The sequence below is a fragment of the Saimiri boliviensis genome, chromosome 1 (assembly GCF_048565385.1).
Source record: "Saimiri boliviensis isolate mSaiBol1 chromosome 1, mSaiBol1.pri, whole genome shotgun sequence".
Classification (NCBI taxonomy): domain Eukaryota; kingdom Metazoa; phylum Chordata; class Mammalia; order Primates; family Cebidae; genus Saimiri; species Saimiri boliviensis.
Window position 1 is genome coordinate 229,917,036 of NC_133449.1, and position 24,413 is coordinate 229,941,448.

Here is a 24,413-nt window from a genome sequence, read left to right on the forward strand (position 1 = left end):
TATATATATTTGAATATATATCTAGAAAAGACTGATAGTATGTGTCTTAATTTGCTAACAGTGGTCTTCTCTAACCACTGGGATTATGTGTGGTCCTTATATATTTTTCTATGTAATTTTTCTGAACATAAAATACTTAACCACTCATTTTCAAAAATACCTAATGGATAATTTTACTAAGAAACTTACCTTTTTGAGCTTTAGCTGTTATTTCAAAATACTTGACAGTAAGATCTTGAATAGACAGTACAGCCATGTGAGCTTTCCGCTGCCAATCAGCATCTTCTTTTTGTAGACTCTCAATTCTTCGAGGTCCCAGATAATCATTCTCCATGGAAATCTTTAGAGAGAAAAAGAAAAAATTAAGTTCTCTTCTTTTTTCTACCCATTCCTTAAACACTTAAAATTTATATATCACAAAGAATACCTGTTCTTCCCTGATCTAGAGGAGAAGCTATTAATTTATAAAACAAGTTAATTCATAGTAATACTGAAGATATTTGCCATAGAAACCTATTTCCATTCTGCTCTTTCTTCCATCCCCCCAACTCCGTACACAAGCAACAGATATATACCAAAATGTTAAGACTGATTGTTTAATTGTCTCAGTGAGGAATTTATTTCCTCCTCTATGATAAACTACCTTTTTTAGTTAAGACATATTTGTGCCCCCCCCAAATTATTTAAATTGTTTATTTCCTTAACAGCCACTAAATAAAACAATTGAAAACTTGGATTTTCAGATGGACAATACAAAAATCAGCCTATGTGCATACTGAAAAGACTTTAGATAACAGTTACAGAGGAAGGCCAGGCGTGGTAGCTCAGATACATGAAAATCAAAGGATGGACAGGAATGAACTGGGTGAATGCTAAAACAAAATTTAAAGAAGTGATAATATTAAAAGTATATTTCAAAACATTACACAAGTACGTTTTAACACGGAAGAAGGTACAATCAAGGACTGCAATGGATCACTTATACACACAATCTTGCTTTACCATATATAGAGAAATGGTTATCAACAAGTCATATATGAAATCAATGACAACCTTATTAGTATAAATTAAAAAAAAAAAAAAAAAAAAAAAAAAAAAAAACAGGCAAAATGTTAACCCACCCATGACACACTTAAAGAAAACATTGATCAAGCATCATTAAGCCACTAGAAAGCTTATCATGAATTCCAAAGGTAGAAATAATGCAACCTACCATATATACACACACACATATATATATATATATATATATATATATATATATATATATATATATATAATGTAGGTATGTATTTTTTGAGAAGGAGTCTCATTTTGTCGCCCAGGTTAGAGTACAGTGGTGTTATCTTGACTTGCTGCAACCACTGCCTCCCAGGTTCAAGCGATTCTCCTGCCTCAATGTCCTGAGTAGCTGGGGTTATAGGTGCCTGTCACACTGGGCTAATCTTTGTATTTTTAGTAGAGACGGGATTTTGCCATGTTGGCCAGGTTGGTCTCGAACTCCTGACCTCAAATGATCTGCCTGCCTTGGCCTCCCAAAGTGCTGGGATTACAGGAGTGATCCACCACACCCGGCCTATAACCCATATTCTCTAACCAACGCTGTGAAAGGAAAATAAAGTCTCAGGAACCTAATCTCACTATGTGAAAGGGCAAAATAAGCTTGGGAGTTGAGTCATGTAAAAAACTACCTTCGTTTTTGCTCCCAGACATGGAGAACTGCTTGTGACCAAGAGTTCGAGACCAACCTGGGCAACATAGCAAGACCCTATCTCTATTAATAAAAAGGGAAAAACAGAATTAGATTTTTTTTTTTTAAAGTCATGAATGAGCATGCCTAGGACATTAAGTGGAGCATCAGGTGTAGAGATCTGGGTGCAGTCTGGGCAGACTTTCTAAATGGAATAATGAGAATATCTGGAAAAATTAAGAGTAGAATTTTATATTAACAGTAGAATTTTAGCCAGATACTACAGATGGTTAAGTGTGTCTCTGGGTAAAACACCTTTGAGAAAAATAAAAGGTATTGTGGGGAAAGAACATCAGTTGTGGGCCACAAGGTCAAAAGATCAAGATCATCCTGGCCAACATGGTAAAACCCTGTCTCTACTAAATATACAAAAATTAGCTGGTCGTGGTGACGTGAACCTGTAGTCCCAGCTACTCAGGAGGCTGCAGCAGGAAAATTGCTTGAACTCAAAAGGCGAAGGCTGCAGCCAGCCAAGATCACATCACTACACTCCAGCCTGGTGACAGAGCAAGACTCTGTCTCAGAAAAATATTTTACAAAATCGGTTGTGTAGGTGAGGACAAACTTCACTGAGGTTCATTAAATGTAGATGGCTTTGAAGAAGGGGTGGGATTTTGACAGGTACGTTAAGGAGAGAAAACCACTGAAAAGGTATGCTGGAGCAAGGACCAACCTGAGCAAAAGCCTAAAAACTTTTGTGCCTGTTAAAGGACAGAGGGCAGTCCAGCCTGCTTGCTTTCACGAGGGAAAAATAAAAGTAATGAGAGATACTAAGAAGGTAGATTGTTATCATATGAGGTTTTCTTAAAAGACATTTTAAAAGTCAGGCAAAGGAGTGTATTTTATTTGACAGAAAACCACTGTGGGATATTCTAAGTACTAAATGGCATATTTAGACTTCATCTTAGATTTAAGGATTCCAGTGGAGTTGTCTGCTATAACAAAATCAGTATGTGTGCTTTCTTTTGTTGCAATTACCTCTAAATTTATAACATACAGGTTTAAAAGCATATACTTAGTATTTACAAATATGGAATAGAAATTTAATAATGCTGTAAGTCAAAACTTAAAACCCTTACTCAAGATATTATAACAGAAGATTTTTTTTTCAACAGCATGATTACACTGTATTTAATAATACAAAGAAAGACAAATGAAAATGAGAGAGGTTATAGCTTTTTTTAAAAGTCTAAATCCTTTGACAATTATGTGAAGATAACATAGTTTGCTACCTTAATATATTCAAATATATGGACTGTGAAATATTCAAATGCTCAGTATGCTTTTGTTTTAAGCTGCTTTTTAACTGACTTTAAATTTTTCTTTAGAGATGGGGTCTCACTATGTTGCCCAGGCTGGAGTGCAGGGGCTAGTCACAGGCACAATTCACACTGCAGCCCCAAACTCCTGGCCTCAAGTGTCCTCCTGCCTCAGTCTCCCAGCAAGCTGAGACTACAAGTGCACACCACCTTGCCCAGCCTTTAACTAACTTCTAAAACTTGGCAGCTATTAACATCTGTCCAACTGTTAAAGACCCATAATTAGTTTACTGTAACTGAGACCTTAAGCTAGTTCCCCCTAACATTTAAAGTCCAAAGACCTATGTACATTCTTGTCTAGCCATCTCCAAGTTCATCCTTCTATCTTGTGAAGCTAGGTTTGAGACTGCAAATCACATTTAGCCTTTGCCAATAGCAGAGTTTGGAAGAGGGAGGAGATACGCTACTGTCTGCATCCCTAGACTTCAACTGGCTGCTGTTCCTGTCAGCATCACCCCAGCCTTACTTTGCCGAAGCCATCAGCAGTTCCTTTCTGAAGCAATAACAGAATCTAATTTGCAGCTTTTAAACCGTAGGCTCATAGTACAACCCCATGACAAACCAACCCCCCAGAATGGAATCTTCTGAGAACTAGGTCTCTGCATTGAAAACCAGGCAAGCAATGCCCTTTTTTTCAGGTCAGCTCCACAGGGTTCCTCCTCTACGCTTAAGTTTTAATAATTCCAATCCCTTTCCTTTGTTTCTCCAACCCTAGGAGCGGTAGCTGTTTTTACAATTGCTTCCTCTGAGGTACCTTAGCATTACTTTCTTGCCTCCTCAATGATCTGGTTAACAACTTTATACCATGTTAGCAAATTCTTTATACTAGATTCTCTCTGTTGAAATAACTAGTTTTTCTGACTAGATCTCAACAGATAAACTATGGAACAGAAATTTAATAAAAAGAATGTTCAGAATTCAAAAATCTTAATATAAAAATCATTTTTACTTGCATTGTTAGGTCCCTATATCATTTATCAATAGAAAAGAAAGAAAAAGAACTGTAAAAACTTGCATTATGGCTTTTCTTTTCCCCCTGAGATGGAGTCTCACTCTGTCACCCAGGCTGGAGTGCAGTAGTGCCATCTCGGTTCACTGCAACCCCCACCTCCTGGGTTCAAGAGATTCTCTTGCCTCAGCCTTCTGAGTAGCTGGGATTACAGAAGCAAGCCACTATGCCCAGCTTTTTAAATTTTTATTTTTATTTTTTATTTTTAGGAGAGATGGGGTTTCACAATGTTAGCCAGGCTGGTTGTGAACTCCTGACTTCAGGTGATCTGTCCACCTTGGCCTCCCAAAGTTCTGGTATTACTGGCATAAGCCACTGCACCCAGCCTATTATGGCTTTTGGAAGAGGGGGAAAATACTTGTACTTTATTGGATTAATATCTTTAGCTTTATAATATGTATACAGCTACAAATACACAGAACACAAACACGCTTTCCACGCTTTTTAATGCTTTTTTTTTTTTTTTAACTGATTTGAAGTTTCATAGCTTTAATGTTGCAGCCAATTGGTAAGGAACTTGTTTAATAGTTTATTTTACCTAAGACATTAAGCAAGGGTACTAAGTACTTTTCCTAACTTGGCAAGTTTGAAGATGTGCGGCACTGGTTAGTTGAATCATGTGCTAAAAACAATGACACCTCTGTTTTCAACTTCAGTGCTAGACAGAAAACAGTGCCTGTCTTTAACATGGAAAAAAGTGTGTGCCAGCTAGGACAGTCAAACTAGTTTATAAATACAAATTTCCTGTCATGGAATTATTGTGAAGTACAGCACTTGGATACTGGCTTTTATGTAAGAAACAGTAGGGGGAAAATCCACCTTAGATTCTTTGGTAAAACAAATGCCAAGATAAATTAGTGAATGTACCATCATGAAAAGGATGAGGGGAAAAAAACTGTGAATATACTAATGTAACAGCATCTATAATGCAAATTTTCTAGGCCCTGGGGTTGCCTGAAGATGACTCTTGAATGATCTAACAACGTGATTAGCTTAGGCAGCATGTATTCATGGATTTTTATATTCAGAGCAAATATTTAGAGATTCTTATATCCAAATGTGAGAAACTATGCTTTTACAAAAAAGTTAAGAGAAATTGAAACACACGTTAACTAAAGGAAAATATAGCTCAGGTGAGAGGTGAGTATCTTAATGTATAATGGTGGCACTACATAGTTCACAGCATGCATGCAGTGGATGGATACAGTGGTAAAAATTGCACCCTGCACAATAAATAGCACCTGACCAAGGGGGCAAAGTAGATAACGAAATGCTGTTCATACTTTGCCAGGCCATGTGTATTTCTACACTTGATGAGAAGGGGCTCTTTTCTAATTAGTTTGATGGGTGAGTTGGGTGGGTACCTTTTTCTATTTCACAGAAAGGCACCTACAGACCTGCCCTGAAGGCTGGCATAAGAATGAAATGCACATTCAACAATTTCCCAGGAGACAATTGGCAAAATGAGGTGACTCGCTACAACAGAAAGAAATGCAAGTGCCTTTCAGTTTCTAGCTTATTTACTTTCAGGAATATTTAAAAATAAGTTGGACAATCTGTTTTAAGGGCTTATGGTTGATCAATACGATGAGTAAAGGCCAACTGGCTCTGATCCATTAAAGACACCGGATTTAAAAATCTACGGGTTCATCTAGTTTCAACTTCATTTTACTTTCATTTGAAAGTAACTTGTACTTTGTTGTTGGATTAACATCTTTACCTTCACAATATGTTTATAGCTACAAATACAAAGAACACAAACAAGCTTTCTGTGCTTCTTAATGCTGTTGAAGTTTCACAGCTTTAATGCTCCAACCAACTGGTAAGACCCAGAAAAGCTCCGACCCTGAAAAATTGTAGCCTTCAGTATGGGAAATCCTTAAGCTGTTTCAAGTCCTGTTTTATTAGCCTAGTAGTTCTGAAACTTAAGTATATAGCATAATCACCTGGAAGGCTTGTCAAAACAAAGACTGCTGAAGTCCATTCCTAGAGTTTCAGTAACATCTGAGGAGGTGAAGCCCAAGGATTTGTATTTCTAACAGGGTTCCAGGCTATACTGACACTGCTAGTCAGGGGATCACAATTTTGAGACCTAATATGGTAGACTTACAATCTGTGGGCTCCCTAAAGAGGTGTCTATCTCAGAAAGACTTCCAGTCCTAAAATAATGCTGGTAGGCAGAAGCTGCTTAATGCTTAACAGGTGAGATAGTATATGTTAATATCATAAATATTAAATGTAAAAACTAATATAAATACACTATACATCTGGGATGCCAAGTTACCTTCTTTCCTAACATACTTTAATACCTAGGTTAATGAAACCATTGGAAATCAAGCTCTACATACAGAGAAAAGGTCAATTATTTGGTTAACAACTTTATATCTAGTTAACAAATTCTTTTTTTTTTTTCCTTTCTTAGAGCATTTCAAGCATATCTTTGAACAAACAAATTCTTTATATTAAATTCTCTCTGCTGACTGCCGGACGCAGTGGCTCAGGTCCTGTAATCCCAGTACTTTGGGAGGCTGAGGCGGATGGGATCACCTGAGGTCCGTAACTCGAGACCAGTCTGACCACCATGGAGAAACCCCGTCTCTACTAAAAAATACAAAATTAGCCAAGCGTGGTGGGGCATGCCTGTAATCCCAGCTACTAAGGAGGCTGAGTGAGGCAGGAGAATCACTTGAACCCAGGAGGCGGAAGTTAAGGTGAGCCAAGATCGTGCCATTGCACTCCAGCCTGGGCAACAAGAGCGAAAGTACATCTAAAAAAAATAAAATAATAATAATAATAATTCTCTCTGTTGAAGTAACCAATCTGATATTCTGATTAGAACCCAAAAGACACAACTGTCCATAGAATGTAACAGCATTCCAGCCATCCTTCCTCTCATTTCCTATAAATCCTTAGTCTAAAGGCACATCAAACAATTCACACCCTGTGGATAACAGCAGGTTTTGCTATTAAATGCATGTGTTCAAGCCCAACCATGCTACTCTCTAGCAACCATCAATGGTGCTGGATTGGTGTGAAGATTCAATTAAGTAATACTGCCAATACCACTGCCTGGATCAAGCACTAAGTACAAGCACTAAACCATTCCTCTTTGTACATCTCTTTATCAGGAATATTCTCCACTCCAATCTCCAAAAGAGATTGTAACGTACCCATTTCCTACTGAAAATTCTTCATTCTTCAGTAGTGAAGCCCTAGACAGTCCCTCTTTTTACATATATCTTTAGGCACTGTTGATCATCCCATTTTGTGTGCTTCTTATATAAGTGTGTACATTCTTTGCATTTAACATCCGCTTTATTGAGATATAACTTGCATACGAAAGGCAACATTTGAGTGTAAATTTTGATTTTGACAAATTTATACACTCATTTAACAACCACTAAAATCTAGATTTAAATAATCTCTCCAAAGATGTCTTTGGTGCCTGCTCCCTCTCAGTCAATCTCCCCTAAACCACCCCAGGCAACAACTATTTAGTTTTCTGTCAGTACAGATCTGAATGATCATTTCTAGAATTTCAAATAAAGGTATCACAAACTTTATGCTCTCTTTGTGTCAGGCATCCTTTCCTCAGCATATTTCCTGTACACAATCTTATTAAGGCTTAATTTACATACAAACAAGTAAATATGTTTAGAATGGTCAACTCAGTGAGTTTTGACATCTGTATACACTTTTGAAACAACATCAATCAAATACTATTTTCATCGCCTACAAAAGATTCTTCGTTGCCCCTTTGAAGTCTATTCCCCTTCATGCATTATACACTATTTTGTATTTGCTTCTTTGACTTAGCATGATTTTAAGACTTATCCATACTGTGTCTATCAGTTCATTCCTTTGCATTGCTGAAAATTCTTCTATTAGAGTCATGTGCAGTGTGATGATGTTTCCGTCAGCAATGAGACACATATACAACGGGGGTTTGATAAAATTATATTGGCACTGAAAAATCTGATTGGCCTAGTGACATCTCAATGATCCTGACCCTGTGTAGGCCCTAGGCTAACGTGTGATTGTGTTTCAGTTTTTTAAAAAAAAGGTTTTAAAAGTAAAAAAAAAAAAAAAATTTCTAACAGATCCTAATAATTACAAAAAATCTGAGTACAGATTTTTTTAACTTGAAAGTAACAAGTAACCAGTAATGCAGTTTTTTAAAAAAAAATCTCTGGACTCAGAGATACCTGATTTGAGTACCATGATGAGTTCTACCACTTACAAATTAGCTGTGAACAAGTACATAATTATCCCAATATTGGTTTTCGTATCTCTGAAGTAGGAAAATAAAATAATAAGAGTACCCAACTTACAAGGTTGTGTGATAATTAAATTAGCTAGTCTATGTAAAGCCAACACATCTCAATCTAATGAAATGTATGAGCTGCTAACTAAATCTAATTGACTTTGTTAAACTTGTATTTGCAAATTCACAAGTAGGATCAAGAATAAAAGAAGAGTCATGGCTGATGGGGCATTTTCTCAGTGTCTTAGGAAAAGAAATGCAGTGAAATACCATTTTTACTATCAGAAAAGACAAATTTTCAAAACATGTTTTCTGTTCCTCTTCACCTACATTCTACTATCCAGGAAAAAGGTAGCAGTTACGTGATGCTAGTGGACAATACAGCCTGACAAGTAGGACAATTTGCTAATATTAATACCCAGTACAAATTGTGATATAAGTATATGAAAGAATGTGTATACATTCTGGATAGTCAGTGCTATGCTGTAGGGACTGTCTGCTAAACAAGGCAGCAGTCTAAAGTAGGTGGGTGTCCATGTCTTCCAGTTTATTAATGGCCTTCTAGTCAAGTTCTTCAGACAAACATCTATAATTCATTTAAAGAAACAAGAATTTCCAGGCCAGACACAGTGGCTCATGTCTGTAATCACAGCACTTTGGGAGGCCAAGGCAGGTGGATCACAAGGTCAGGAGTTCAAGACCACCCTGGCCAAGATGGTGAAACCCCATCTCTACTAAAAATACAAAAATTAACCAGGCATGGTGGGGGGTGCCAGTAATCCCAGCTACTCTGAGGCAAAGAACTGCTTAAACTCAGGAGGCAGAGGTTGCAGTGAGCCAAAATCACACTACTGCACTCCAGCCTGAGCGACAGAGTGAGACTTCATCTCAAAAAAAAGGAAAAGAAAGAAAAGAAAAGAAACAGGAATTTCCAGGCTGGACAATGGCTTATTCCTGTAATCCCAGCACTTTGCGCAGCCAAGGTGGCAGACTGCTTGGGCTCAAGAGTTTGAGACATGCCTGGTTAACAGAGGGAGACCTCCGTCTCTACAAAAACTACAACAACAAAAAACCTGTTTGTGGGGCTGAGCTGGGAGGACTGCTTCAGCCCCGGACATCAAGACTGCAGTGAGCTGAGATTATGCCACTGTACTCCAGCCTGGGTGACAAAGACGCTGTCTCAAAAACAAAACAAAAAAAAGAAACAAATTTCCAGCATCTAAAAATTCTTTGTTCCATGTTACCATTTTTTTTTCCCATGTTACCATTTTAACCCAAATGCCAAATTTATGATAAAATTGACTGACCGAAACTAAAACCAAAACCCCACAAAAAGCTGGCAGCACAGTATCTTTCAAAGGTATTTATCAGGAGTCCGTCTGAGTCATGTGACTGTCATACTCTCCACCCTGACACATTAGGAAGGAGAAAATAAGACAGACAACCTGACCTTCTCACACATTTTCAAATATACTCATCCCTGTCCCCACGCATAAGGTTCTTAGAGTAATTGCTAATTTTCTCAAAGACTCAATCTTATATAATGATATTCCAACTTAATCTATTATGTAAAAAGACAATTTTAGTGTTCTAGTTCAGCACCATTCATATGTGAATTACACATAATATTTAAGGTCAGCTATAAAATCAAACTCTTAAATGCTTATCTCAAAAAGTGTTTTTTCACCTATATTGTGGAGGAAAAAAAAAATTTACTTATTTATTTATTTATTTACTGAGATGGAGTCTTGCTCTGTCCTCCAGGCCAAAGAGCAATGGCATGATCTCGACTCACTGAAACCTCCGCCTCCCGAGTTCAAGTGATTCTCCTGCCTCAGCCTCCACATCCAGCTACTTTTTGTAGTTTTAGTAGAGAAAGGGTTTCACCATGTTGGCAGGGCTGGTCTTGAACTCCTGACCTCAGGTGATCCACCTGCCTTGGCCTCCAAAAGAGCTAGGATTACAGGCACAAGGCCTCTGCGCCCAGCCGAAAAGAATTTTTTTGTGTGTAATATGCTTCATATACTAATTTAAAAAATCATGTATTTAAAGTTCTTCCATTAAAAACTTAAAATTTACCTAACAAGTTCTTCGAAAAGAAATGCTTCCATAACTGGCTGGGTATGGTTGCTCACATACCTGTAGTCCCAGAATTTTGGGAGGCCAAGGTGGGCAGATCCCTTGAGCCCAGGAGTTTGAGATGAGCCTGGGCAATATGATGAGATCCCACCTCAAAAAAAAAAAAGTTCCCAACGCTCTTTTTTTTTTTTTCTTGGAGACAAGGTATTGCCCAGGCTGAAGTACAGTGGCACATTCATGGCTGATTGCGGCCTCAACCTCCTGGGTTCAAGCAATCTTCTGTCTACCTCAGCCTCCTGAGTAGCTGGGACTACAGGCACGAACTACCACATCCAGCTAGTTTGTTTTTTGGTTTTGTTTTTTTTTTTTTGTAGAGACAGGTTCCCTATGTTGCCCAGGCTGGTCTCAAGCGATCCTCTTGCCTCAGCCTCCCAAAATGTTGAGATTATAGGCATGAGGCACCATATTCAGCCTGTCCAAAACTTCTGGTAATGACGTCTAAGACTGCACAGTCTCCAAAACATTAAAGAGGAGACACGACTAGAGGAGGAAGGAAAGTACAGGAAAGGGAAAAATAGGTATTTCCCACTGTATTTACAACTTTGTGCTAACTTGAACACATTACTTTCTGGGCTATCCTCAACCTTGGATACTCAGCAGAATTGCCTTTTGAGGTCCTTTAGAATGGATGCTCAGGCTATAACCCTAATCTACCAAACAAGAAACTTTGCAGAAATAGAAATAGGACCAGGTGCCCCTTTTTCGCTCTTTTTTTTTTTTTTCTTTTTTTTTTGAAGTTCCTCTAGTGGATGACACATGGCCTTTCAGGTTGAGAACTATGAAAGAGGCAGGCTACTAATTAAAAAAATACCTTGATCTGCTGTCTTCGTAGCATAGCAAGTTCTCTCATGTCTCGGAATGGCTGTAGTAAATACTGATAGAGTTCAGTTGTAGCTTCTGCAAGGCTGCTGTAGGCTTCATCCTCCAACTGATACAAATCCAGAAGCTCCACCATGCTCTCTGTGTTCTTGTGCTTATCCAAGAGCTGTGGAATAAGACAGTTTCACAAATAACGAAAATCAATTCTATGTGAAGGAATGAAGTTGGATAAGAAAAAAAAAAAAAGGAAAGAAAATCAATTCTAATAACCTGTAAATACTTGCTTTGAACTCCCTCCCTATCATATGAGGACCTCGGAACCCCAAAACATAGAAGCAAGAGGGAACTAAAAGCACTGACTGCTTTTCATCACTATCTCCATGCTTCAGATGTTTCAGTACTCAAGACCTTTGTCTGAATCATTCTTTTGAGGCTCAATGTATTTAACTTAGCCTTAACTCTTCAGGAAAATTTTTTTTCCCTTTTTTTCTGAGACAGGGTTTCACTCCTGTCACCCAGGCTGGAGTGCAATGGTGCAATCTCAGCTTGGGGCAACCTCCACCTCCTGGGCTCAAATTATTCTCCTGCCTTAACCTCCCATGTAGCTGGGACTACAAGGCGCACACCACCACACCTAGTTAGGTTTGTTGAAACTTTTTTTTTTTTTTTGGTAGAGATGGGGTCACATCATGTTGCCCAGGCTGGTCTTGAAATCCTTGGCTCAAGAGATCCGACCTCCTCAGCCTCCCAAAGTGCTGAGATTACAGGTGTGAGTCACTGCACTGGACCCCCAATTTTTTTCTACTATCTAGTAGGAAAAAAAAAAATCATCTGAATCTGGAACATTTCCAATAAATTTATTCAATTTCTACTTGTCACCTCCTTCAAAATCATGGTCAGGCACTGGCCTAGGAGTTGGACATACAAAAACATGTTCCTGGTCCTCAAGAGTTTATAGTGTAGTGAATAAACAGAAAACAATTATTAATTAATTTTATTTTATTTTATAAAAAACTATTCTTTTCCCAATGGTTTTTCAAGAGAGAAAGAATTTCAAATTGTGATAAATATTATGAAAATTATAAATAAACATTTGGAAAAGAATGAGGCTGGGTGGAGTGGCTCATACCTGTAATCCCAACAGTTTGGGAGGTCAAGGTAAGAGGACTGCTTGAGGCCAAGAGTTTGAGACAGGCCTGGGCAATGTAGCGAGACCTCGTCTGTATAAAAACAATAATTTGCTGGGTGCAGTGGCTCACACCTATAGTCCCAGCACTTTGGGAGGCCAAGATTGGCAGATCACAAGGACAAGAGATTGAGACCATCCTGGCCCAACATGGTGAAACCCTGTCTCTACTAAAAATATAAAAATTAGCTGGGCATGGTGGCACCTGCCTGTAGTCCCAGCTACTCGGGAGGCTGAGGCAGGAGAATCACTTGAACCCAGGAGGTGGAGGTTGCAGCAAGCTGAGATGGCACCACTGCACTCCAGCCTGGTGAAAGAGCAAGACTCTGTTTCCAAGAAAAAAACAAAAAGAAAACAAAATAAAAACCAAAAAATCAAAACCCAGTAATTTAATCTTAGACAAGATTTCTTGGGAGAAAAAAATGTAAAAATTAGCTGGTAGTCCCAGCTATGGGAGACTGAGGCAGGAGAACTCCTAAAGCCTAAGAGGACGAGTCTGCAGGGAGCCATGATTGGGCCACTGCACTCCTGCCTAGGTGTCAAAGTGAGACCTTGTCTCAAAAAACAACAACAACAACAACAACAAAAATAGCTGGGCACAGGGGCTCACGCCTGTACTCCCAGTACTTTGGGAGGCTGAGGCAGGCAGATCACTTGAGATCAGGAGTTTTAGATCAGCCTGGCCAACATGGTGAAACCCTATCTCTACTAAAATTAAAAAAATCAGGCCAGGCGTGGTAGCTCACGCCTGTAATCCCAGCACTTTGGGAGGCCGAGGCGGGTGGATCACAAGGTAGAGAGATCGAGACCATCCTGGTCAACATGGTGAAACCCCGTCTCTACTAAAAATACAAAAAAATTAGCTGGGCATGGTGGGGCGTGCCTGTAATCCCAGCTACTCAGGATGCTGAGGCAGGAGAATTGCCTGAACCTAGGAGGCAGAGGTTGCAGTGAGCCGAGATCGCGCCATTGCACTCCAGCCTGGGTAACAAGAGCAAAACTCCGTCTCAAAAAAAAAAAAAAAAAAAAAATCAGCTAGGCGTGGTAGCACACACCCATAATCCCAGCTACTGGGAGACTGAGGCAAGATAATCGTTTGAATCTGGGAGGTGGAGGTTGCAGTGAGCCAAGATTGTGCCACTGCACTCCAGCCTGGGTGACAGAGTGAGACTCCATCTCAAAAAGTAAATAAATGAAATAACAAATGAAAATAACTAATACAGTAAGACCACAATTTACATATTTAAACTTGGACTCATTTATCTGGTGGCAGTATCATCTCCCTAAAGGCATAAAATTCTTCTATTTCTTTTCACACCGGTAAGTTTCTACTACTGTCCTGCCCACTTATTTGCTTGCTTTTTAGCTATCATCAGTTCATATATGTAATTATGCTGAATTGAGAATTCAGACTCATTTCCTGTTCAGATTTTTGGCACAATTATGTAGCAGCACCTGTATTATTGACAATCATGATAAACCAGGTACTCTACATTAAAGTGCTTTTATAACAAAGAAGTGCCAAACAAATATTAGCTATCAATCTGTTTTTTTTTTTTTAAGGCAACTGTTAGCTAATAGGGAGAATTGACTCTTGCCAGTACTAGTTGAGCAGTTCTATCAAACAAAGTTTTGCCACTGATAAAAACAAAAAACTGTGGAGTAAAATATTACAAAACAACTGCCTGTAGACACTGCAGAGTGACTAAAATAGCTATTAAAATGGAAGGGACATCAACAATACCTTGGAAGCAGGGAGGGCTCTAGGTGGTTTTTTAATTCATGCCTTTCAGCCTGAGGGTATGCCCCAGTGTATGCCAGAAGAAGGAGAGAGGTATGGCTAAAAGAAACCCACAGTCTTGCTAGCTTGAAGAATCTGAGGACAGAGTTCAGGACCACCACAGCAGCTAGAAAGCCAGAGGACAATGCTGAAAAGCAGACAGACTAAGAAGAAGAAACTCCAAATTCATACATAAACTCTACTCAAATTTCTGGTGCTCACAGGAACTATACATGCACAGGACAGGTACTAAGCAATCCGGATAAAACAAAACAATAAATATTTCATCTGCTTCCTTCTGTAAAGAAGTTAAGAGTTTGACATTAGAATCCAATCAACTTTACTGCTGAAAACCACTAAAAATCAGCAACTCTGAGGAAACATAACAGAATTCAGAGGCTCTACAATGTATCCTTCACAATGTCCATACAAAGAAATAGAAAAACAAAATTCAGTCATCAAAAAGCAATCAGTGGGGCAGGTGGGGTTGATCAAGCCTATAATTCCAGCATTTTGGGAGGCAAAGACAGGCCTCCCTGTCTTCCAGCACTTTGGGAGGCGAAGACCCTTGATATAATTCCAGCACTTTGGAAGGCGAAGACCCTTGAGGTCAGGAGTTTGAGATGAGCCTGGGCAACATGGTGAAACACTGTTTCTACAAAAAATATAAAAATTAGTCAGGTGTGGCGGGGCACGCCTGTAGTCCCAGCTACTCAGGAGGCTGAAGTAGGAGAATCACTTGAACTCAGGAGGTGGAGATTGCCGTGAGCCCAGATTGCGCCATTGCACTCCAGCCTGGGTAACAAAAGCGAAACTCCATCTCAAAAAAAAAAAAAAAAAAAAAAAGAACTTAAAAGCAATCAATGGGCTGGGTGCGGTGGCTCAAGCCTGTAATCCCAGCACTTTGGGAGGCTGAGGCGGGTGGATCACGAGGTCAAGAGATCGAGACCATCCTGGTCAACACAGTGAAACCCTGTCTCTACTAAAAATACAAAAAATTAGCTGGACATGGTGGCGTGTGCCTGTAATCCCAGCTACTCTGGAGGCTGAGGCAGGAGAATTGCCTGAACCCAGGAGGCGGAGGTTTCGGTGAGCCAAGATCGTGCCATTGCACTCCAGCCTGGGTAACAAGAGCGAAACTCCGTCTCAAAAAAAAAAACAAAACTGGCAAATAAAAAAATCTTAAAAAAAAAAAAAAAAAAGCAATCAATGAAGACCATAAGATGAATCACAAGATGAAACAGTTATAGATTTAACAAAGATTTCAAACCAGCTATTATAATGCTAATTGGACATAAAAGAAATACACTCATCGAGAATAAACAGGAAATCTCAAAAAATACACACTAATTCAGCCGGGCGCGGTGGCTCAAGCCTGTAATCCCAGCACTTTGGGAGGCCGAGGCGGGTGGATCACAAGGTCAAGAGATCGAGACCATCCTGGTCAACATTGTGAAACCCCGTCTCTACGAAAGATACAAAAAAAAATTAGCTGGGCATGGTGGCGCATGCCTGTAATCCCAGCTACTCAGGAGGCTGAGACAGGAGAATTGCCTGAACCCAGGAGGCGGAGGTTGCAGTGAGCCGAGATCGCGCCATTGCACTCCAGCCTGGGTAACAAGAGTGAAACTCCGTCTAAAAAAAAAAAAAAAAACAAAAAAAAAACAACAACAACAACAAAAAAAAACAAAAAAATACACACTAATTCTAGAACTAAAAATTCGCTTTATGGGTATAGAGTATGGTTGTAATAACATTCAATGAACTTGAAGACAAAGAAAAATTATACAATCTTATAGAGAAAAAAGCCTCAGGGACTTATAGGGCAATATTAAAAGGTCTTCCCCCACAATTCGAGATGATGTCTCACTACATTGCCCAGGCTAGTCCTGAACTCTTGAATTCATGCAATCCTAGTGCCTTAGCCTCCCAAAGTGTTAGGATTACAAGTGTGAGTGACTGTACCTGGCCAAAAGGTCTTAACATATATTGAATTGAAGTTCCAGAAGGAGAAGAGAAAATGATTCAGAAAAAAAGTATTACAAGAAAAATCCCAAATTTGGTGAAAGACATAAATCTACATATGCAAGAGGCTCTGATAGTCCCAAGTAGACAAATGCAGTTACCCACAAGTAGGTTTATCATATTGTAGTCAAACTACTAGAAGTCAAAAATAAAACAGAAATTCCTGAAAACAACCAGAGAAAAATAACACAAGAGGAACAAGTACACCTATGAACACAGACTTCAAACTAGAAACAACGGAAAAGAGAAAACAACAACAAGAAGAACAAAATATCTGTCAACCCAGAATTCCATTTCCAAGAAAATATCCTTCCTGAACAAAGAAAAAATAGACAGTTAAATTAAAAGAGAACTCATCACCAGCAGATGGACACCATAAGAAATGTTTTTCAAAATGTGTTTAGGTTGAAGGAAAAGGATACAGATGGAAACTCAGATTTTCAGAAAGGAATAAAGACTATTGGAAATGATACATAAGTGGAAAATAGACTATTTTTCCTCTTAATTTCTATAAAATACACATGAGTGTTCAAAGCAAAAATCATAATACTGTACTGTGAAGTTTATAATGTATCTGACTATAATAAATATGAAACCTACAGCATAAAGAACAGGAATAAAGATGAATCTATACAGACACATGTGGCTTCTTAAGATGGGCCAGGTGCAGTGACTCACGCCTGTAATCCCAGCACTTTGGGAGGCTGAGGCAGGTGGATCACTTGAGGTTGGGAGTTTGAGACCAGCCTGGTCAACACGGCAAAATCCTGTCTCTCTACTAAAAATACAAATTTAGCCAACCATGGCAGCACACACCTGCAATCCCAGCTACTCGGGAAGCTGAGGCACGAGAATCACTTGAACCCAGGAATTTGAGGCTGCAGTGAGCTATGACTGAGACACAGCACCCGAGCCTGGGAGAAAACGCAAAGCCCTGTCTCTTAAAAAGAGATGAAGTGGTACGATATTAACTCTAAGTATGGTTTAATCTCTATGGCAATCACTAAAAGAATAATAATTTAAGAAGGTATAGCTATAAGTCCTAATATGTTAATGTTATTAAATTAACACAAAAGAAATCAGGAAAAGAGGAGAAAAAAATAAGTAAAAACCACAGGGTATTTTCATATACATACCTCTGTGTCCAAAAAAAAAGAAAGAAAGAAAAAACAAAAAGAAAGAAACCAAAACAGAAGATACAAAGAGAAAACAAGCAGACCTAAATCCAACCTTGTCAAGAATTATATGAAATATAAATGGACTAAACTCTGTAAAGGTACATTGTTGGAATGGATAAAAAAGGAAGCCACAATTATATGCTGCCTGTAAGAGATGAATATTAAAAACAAAGACACAAGGCCTGGCACAGAGGCTCACGCCTGTAATCACAGCACTTTGGGAGGCCAAGGTGGGTAGATTACCTGAGGTCAGGAGATCGAGACCATCCTGGTTAACATGGTGAAACCCCGTCTCTACTAAAAATACAAAAAATTAGCCAGGTGTGGTGGCACACGCCTGTAGTTCCAGCTACTTGGGAGGCTGAAGCAGGAGAATCCCTTGAACCCAGGATGTGGAGGCTGTAGTGAACCGAGATTGCACTACTGCACTACAGCCTCAGTAACAGAGCACGACTCTGTCTCCCACTACCCAGAAAATAAATAAATAAAAAGAAACAAGTTGAAAGCAAACAGTAAAGTGTAAGAAGACTGGAAGAACTATATTAATATCAAAGAGTACACTGTAAGATATAGAGTATTACTGTAGATAATGCAGAATTTTTTTTTTTTTTTTTTTTTTAAAGACAGTCTCCCTCTGTCCCAGGCTGAAGTACAGTGGTGGGATCTTGGCTCACTGCAACCTCCTCTGGGTTCAAGCAATTCTCCTGCCTTGGCCTCCTGAGTAGCTGGGATTACAGATGTGCACCACCAAGCCTGGCAAAGTTTTTGTATTTCAGTAGAAACAGGGTTTCACCATGTTGCCCCCAGGGTGGTCTGAACTCCTGAGCTCAGGCAATCTGTCTGACTCTGCTCCCCAAAGTGCTAGGATTATAGGTGTGAGCCACTGCGCTCAGCCCAGAATGTTTTATAAAGACAAAAGAGTCAATTCATCAGGAAGACACAACAATCATATGTGTACATACCTAATAATAGAGCTTCAAAGTACAGTAAGTTATAATGGAAAGAATTTTTAAAAAGGAGGAAGCAAGTTCACAGAGAGTTGATGATTTTAACACTCCTCAGTCAAAACATCCTTGTTAGTATAATGGTGAGTAAAAGAAAATGAGACATATATGCTCAAAAAAATTAAGTAGAAACAATAGGTAATCTGAACAGACCTATATCCATTCAAGAGATTGAATCGGTAACACCCTTCCCAAACAGAATGCATCAGGCCCAGACAGGTTCATAGGTGAGTTCTACCAGACATTTAAGGAAGAAACTATACCAGTTCTTTCAAATCTCTTACAGAAAATAGAATTAGAGGGAATACTTCCTAACTTATTTTATGAGGCCAGCAGTAGCCTAATAGCAAAAACACACAAACATTACAGGGAAAAAAAAAAACAGGCTGGGCATGGTAGCTTGCACATGTAACCCTAGCACTCTGGAAAGCCTAAGTGGGATAATCACTTGAGCTCAGGAGTTCAAGGCCAGCCTGGGCAACATAGTGAGACTTGTGTTTCTTGAGTTTTTTTTTTTTTTTTTAATTAGCCAGGTGTGGTGGGAGACTTGCTCGACCCTGTGAAGTGAAGGCTGCAGTGAGTCCCAATCGTGTTACTGCACTCCAGCCTGGGCAACAGAGCAAAGCCCTGTCTTTAAAAAAACTACAGACAAACACCTCCTATTAGTACAGACACAAAAATTCTCCACAAAATATTTAGCAAATCCAACACAATATGTAAAAAGAATTATATACCACAACTGAATGTGATTTATTCCAAGTATACAAGGCTGGCTCAGCATTAAATAATCAATTAATGTCATCTATTACAAAAACAGGCTAAATAAGAAAAATCACGAGATCAAATCAACAGATGCAGAAAATTCATTTCACAAAATCCAACATACAATTCATAAAACTCTCAGCAAACTAGGAATGGAAAACCTTCTTTGCCTTGATAAAAAAAAAAAACCTCAAGCTAAAATCATATTTAACAGTGAGAAAGTATTGGGTTAGTGCAAAGTAACTGTGGTTTTAAAACTACCATTACTTTTGTACAAACCCAGAAGTGTCCCCACTATCATGAGGCAAAATGTCCCCTTTACTACTCCTATTTTTAACACAATACTGAAAGTCTTAACTAATGCAATTAGAAAAGGAAATTTTAAATGTGTAGATTGGGAAGAAGGAAGTAAAACTGTCTCTGCTTGTAGATGACATATTTGTCCATGTAGAAAATGAATTCACACACACCCATACATCCCACCACACATTCCTCCAGGCCAGGTGCAATGGCTCATGCCTGGCGATCTCAGACACTCTGAGAGGCAGAGGCAGGACAATCACTTCAGCCCAGGAGTTCAAGACCAACCTGGGAAAGAAGATCTAAGGAAATATTCCATGTGTATGCATAGAAAGACTCAATACTGACAAGGCATTAGTTCTTCTTAACTTGATCTATAAATTCAATGCAATCCTAATCAAAATCTCTGCAAGTTATTTTGTGGGTATCAAAAAATGGATTCTAAAGTTTACAGAGAGGTGAAAAGACTCAGAATAGCCAACACAATATTGAAGAATGTCAAAGGTCTCACACTACTTAACTTTTTTTTTAGATACTATACACCACAGTAGTCAAGACAGTAGGGTATTTGTGAAAGAATACACAAGTAGACCAAAGGAACAGAATAGAATCCAAAAATAAATCCACACAGATACAGTTAACTGATCTTTTAACAGAGGGCAATGACAATTCAATAGAAGAGTCTTAAAAAAGAATCTAGACACAGACCTTGTACCCTTCATAAAAGTTAACTCAAAATTGAGCATGGAATTAAATGTAAAACTCAAAACTATAATATATCTAGAAGATAACACGGGAGAAAATTCAACTGACTTTGCCTTTGGCATTGACTTTTTAGACGTAACAACAAAAACATAATCGATTAGAAAATTGTTAAGATGGACTTCATTTAACTTCTGCTCTGCAAAAGACACTATTAAGAATGAAAAGATGGGCCACAGATGGAGGGAAAACATTTGCAAAAAACATATGATAAAAGACTGTTACCAAAAATATACAAAGAACCCCTGAAGCTCATGCAAAAAAAGATCCACTATATAAATGGGCCAAATATTTCATTGAAAATATACAAATGGGCCGGGCGTGGTGGTTCACACCTGTAATCTCAGCACTTTGGGAGGCCGAGGTGGGCGGATCACCTGAGGTCAGGAGTTCAAGACCAGCCTGGCCAACATGATGAAACCCTGTATTTATTTTTTAAAAAAGAAAGAAAATATACAAATGACAAATAAGGATATGAAAAGATGCTGAACATCATATAACATTAGGGAATTATAAATTAAAATGAGATACCAATACATACCTACTGGAATATTGAAAATCCAAAACCCTGACATCAGAAAATGCTAGACAGGATGTGGAACAACCAGAACTCATTCATTATTGATGGAAATGCAAAATTGTACAGTCACATTAGGAGACATAAGCTTTCTTTTTTATTTATTTTGATAGTTGACTGAGAGAGAGATAGTCAGGATCTCATTCTGTTACCCAAGCCGGAGTGTAGTGGCACATTCATTGCTCACTGAAGCCTTGAACTCCTGGGCTCGAGTGATCTTCCCATCTTAGCCTCCTGAAGAGCTGAAACTACAGGTGTGCACCACCATACTCGTTAATTTTTTAAATTTATTGTAGCAATGGGATCTCACTATGCTACTCAAGCTCATCTTGAATTCCTGGTTTCAATCAATCCTCCCACGTCAGTCTCTCCCAAAGTGCTTGGATTACAGGCATAAGCCACTATGTTCAGTCCACTCTGATAGTTTCTTACAGAACTACATGTCTCTTACCACCTAATATAGCAATCATGGATTATTAATATCTATCCAAATGAGTTGAAAATCTTTATCCACACAAAAACCTGCACACTGAAGTTTATGGAAGCTTTATTCTTAATTGTGAAAACCTGAATGCAAATTATGGTACAGCCATACAATGAAATGTTCAACAAGAAAAGAAATGAGCTGGACGGGCACTGTGGCCGAGGCCTGTAATCCCAGCACTTTTTGAGACCAGCACTTTTTGAGTTTGAGACCAGCCTGGGCATCATAGGGAGATCCCACCTCTATAACAAATAAATATTATTTTAAAAAGGGAAAAGAAATGAACTATCAAGCCACAAAAAGATATGGAACACCTTATATGTATACTGCTAACTAAAGAAAGTAATCTGAAAAGGCTACATATTATATGATTCCAACTACATGACATCCTGGAAATGCCAAACTACAGAGTAAAAAGATCATTCATTACCAGGGGCTGAGTAGAGATGGAGCACTCCAATGAACAGATAGAGTCCAGAGGATTTTCAGAGCAGGTAAACTCTTTTGTAACATATTATAATGCCATATACGGGACATCGGGACATTATGCATTTGTCAAAACACAGAAATTCTAGGGTTCTACATTTTCTGAAAAAGGAAAGCAAACCCAGAACTGCACAAAAATTAATTTTAATGTAAACTATGGATTATTCAATAATAATGCATCAATGCTGGTTCATAAATTGTAACAAATGTACCACAGCCAATGCAAAATGTTAGTAACAGGAAGGACTGAGGACAGGAGAGAGGGATTAAGTATGGAATCTCTGTACTGTCTGCTCCATTTTTCTGTAAACCTAAAACTGGTGTAAAAACTCAAGTCTATTAATTTTTAAGAATAGATGACTCAAGCCTACTTAAAGACATGTTATATTTCATTGTATGTGTTAAACTATCATAAAAGTAAAACAAATAAATCATTCAAAACAAAGCCATAATAACCAATTAACATTGAGTTTCATACGCCCTGACACCTATTTTTTTTAATAAGCTGATCAAAGCTATTTCTGTTTTTCCACTTTTTCAACAGGCAGTTTTTTGGTTTGTTCTATTATTTGTTTTTAATAGAGTACACTAGAGCAAAAAGAAGCAATTCAAACATCAATCTGGGGTTTGGTGAAGAGAAGTAGGTTAATGAATACAAAGATACAATGAGAATAAATTCTGGTATTCAACAGTATAGTAATGAAAATTACAGTTAACAGTAACTTACTGTATACTTTAAAACAGCTGGAAAAACTGTAATGTACCCAACATCTCTTTTTGTATTCTCACAAAAAGAGAATAAATGTTTGAGGTGATGGATATTGCAATTACCCTAACTTGATCATTACATACTGAATATGAGTATCAAAATATCACATGTACCACCCAAATATGTACAACTATATCAACTAAAAATACAAAACGCTCTGAATATTGGTCACATAACAAGTATTAATAAGTTATTTACATATGTAATTAGTCAAGAAAGTACTGTATTTGTGGACTGCCCACTCTGTGCCCAGCATTGATATATCCAACAAATACTTCCGTGATTCTACTACTAGGCAGACATTCTACCAGACACTAGGGACACAATGGTGAACCAAAGCAGACACCTTTTCTGCTTCTTTAAGCAAACTCTTTACTTAATCTGATAGGAACAGAGACATTAATAAATGTCCCAAACAAATTTAAAACTGCAAAGGTAAACACCTCTGTGAATGAGAGGCAGATAAATTACAAATAAGACTGCACACATAAACAGAGGCCAGGTCACATAGGATGCTGCTTTGTGATGAAAGCTAAGAAAAGCTGACCAGGCACAGTGGCTCATGCTTGTAATCCCAACACTTTGGGAGGCTGAGGTGGGTGGATCACCTGAGGTCAAAAGTTCAAGATCAGCCTGGCCAACATGGTGAAACTCCTTCTCTACTAAAAATACAGTATTAGCCAGGTGTGGTAGCATGTGCCTGTAATCCCAACTACCAGCTAAGATTACACCACTACACTCTAGCCTGGGTGAGACAGAGTGAGAGAGAAAGAAAAGAGAAAGAGAAAGAGAGAGAGAGAGAGAGCGAGAGAGACAGACACAGAGAGAGAGAGAGAGACAAGAGAGACAGAGAGAGCGAGAGAGACAGACACAGAGAGAGAGAGAGAGACAGAGAGACAGAGAGAGCGAGAGAGAGTGAGTGTGTGTGTGTGTGTGTGTGTGTGTGCACAAGCAAAGAAAAGTCAGTAATAGTTTTTCTTTTTTCTTTTTTTTTTCCTTCAAAGACCTCTCTGCTTCCAGGGAAACATCAAAGAAGACTTTCCCGAGTAAAGAAATCTTGGGTGGGTACTGTGGCTCACGCCTGTAATCCCAGCACTTTGGGAGACTGAGGTGGGCAGATCATGAAGTCAAGAGATCAAGACTATCCTGGCTAACACAGTGAAACCCCGTCTCTACTAAAAATATAAAAAATCAGCTGGGCATGGTGGCACGTGCCTGTAATCCCAGCTACTCAGGAGGCTGAGGCAGAATTGCCTGAACCCAGGAAGCAGAGGTTGCGGTGAGCCGAGATCATGCCATTGCACTCCAGCCTGGGTAACAAGTGTGAAACTCCATCTCAAAAAAAAAAAAAAAAAAAAAAAAAGACGGACATGGTGGCACACATGGGGATGTCGAGGCTGCAGTAAGCCATGATTGCACCACTGTACTGCAGACTAGACAAAAAGGCAAGACTCATATGCATTAAAAAAAAAAAAAATTAGTGGCCACAGGCAGTAGCTCACACCTATAATCCAAGCACTTTGGATCGCCTTGAGGTCAGGAGTTCAAGACCAGCCTGGGCAACATGGTCAAACCCTGTCTTCACAAAAAAAAGAAAAATCAGCCATGCGTAGTGGTGCACACCTGTTGACCCAGCTACTCAGGAAGCTGCGGTGGGAGGATCACTTGAGCCCAGGAGGTGGAGGTTGCAGTGAGATGAGAGCATACCACTGCACTCCAGCCTGGGTGGAGTGACAGAGCAGACCTTGTCTGAAAATAAAAAAATTAAAAAATCTGTTTGTAACAAAGACCACGCATATT

General features: G+C 38.8%; 1 protein-coding gene across 2 annotated transcripts in view; it reads right to left on the reverse strand.

Annotated features, from left to right (window-relative positions):
* JMY (junction mediating and regulatory protein, p53 cofactor) overlaps positions 1 to 24,413 on the reverse strand; it is a 105,047-nt gene that overhangs the window by 38,492 nt on the left and 42,142 nt on the right. For both annotated transcript variants that reach the window (XM_074384348.1, XM_003920812.4), the window contains exons 2-3: positions 11,293 to 11,466; positions 190 to 340 (exon numbers count right to left, since the gene is read on the reverse strand). In XM_074384348.1, coding sequence (XP_074240449.1) covers positions 190 to 340; positions 11,293 to 11,466 — 325 coding nt within the window. The remainder of the gene's footprint in view (positions 1 to 189; positions 341 to 11,292; positions 11,467 to 24,413) is intronic.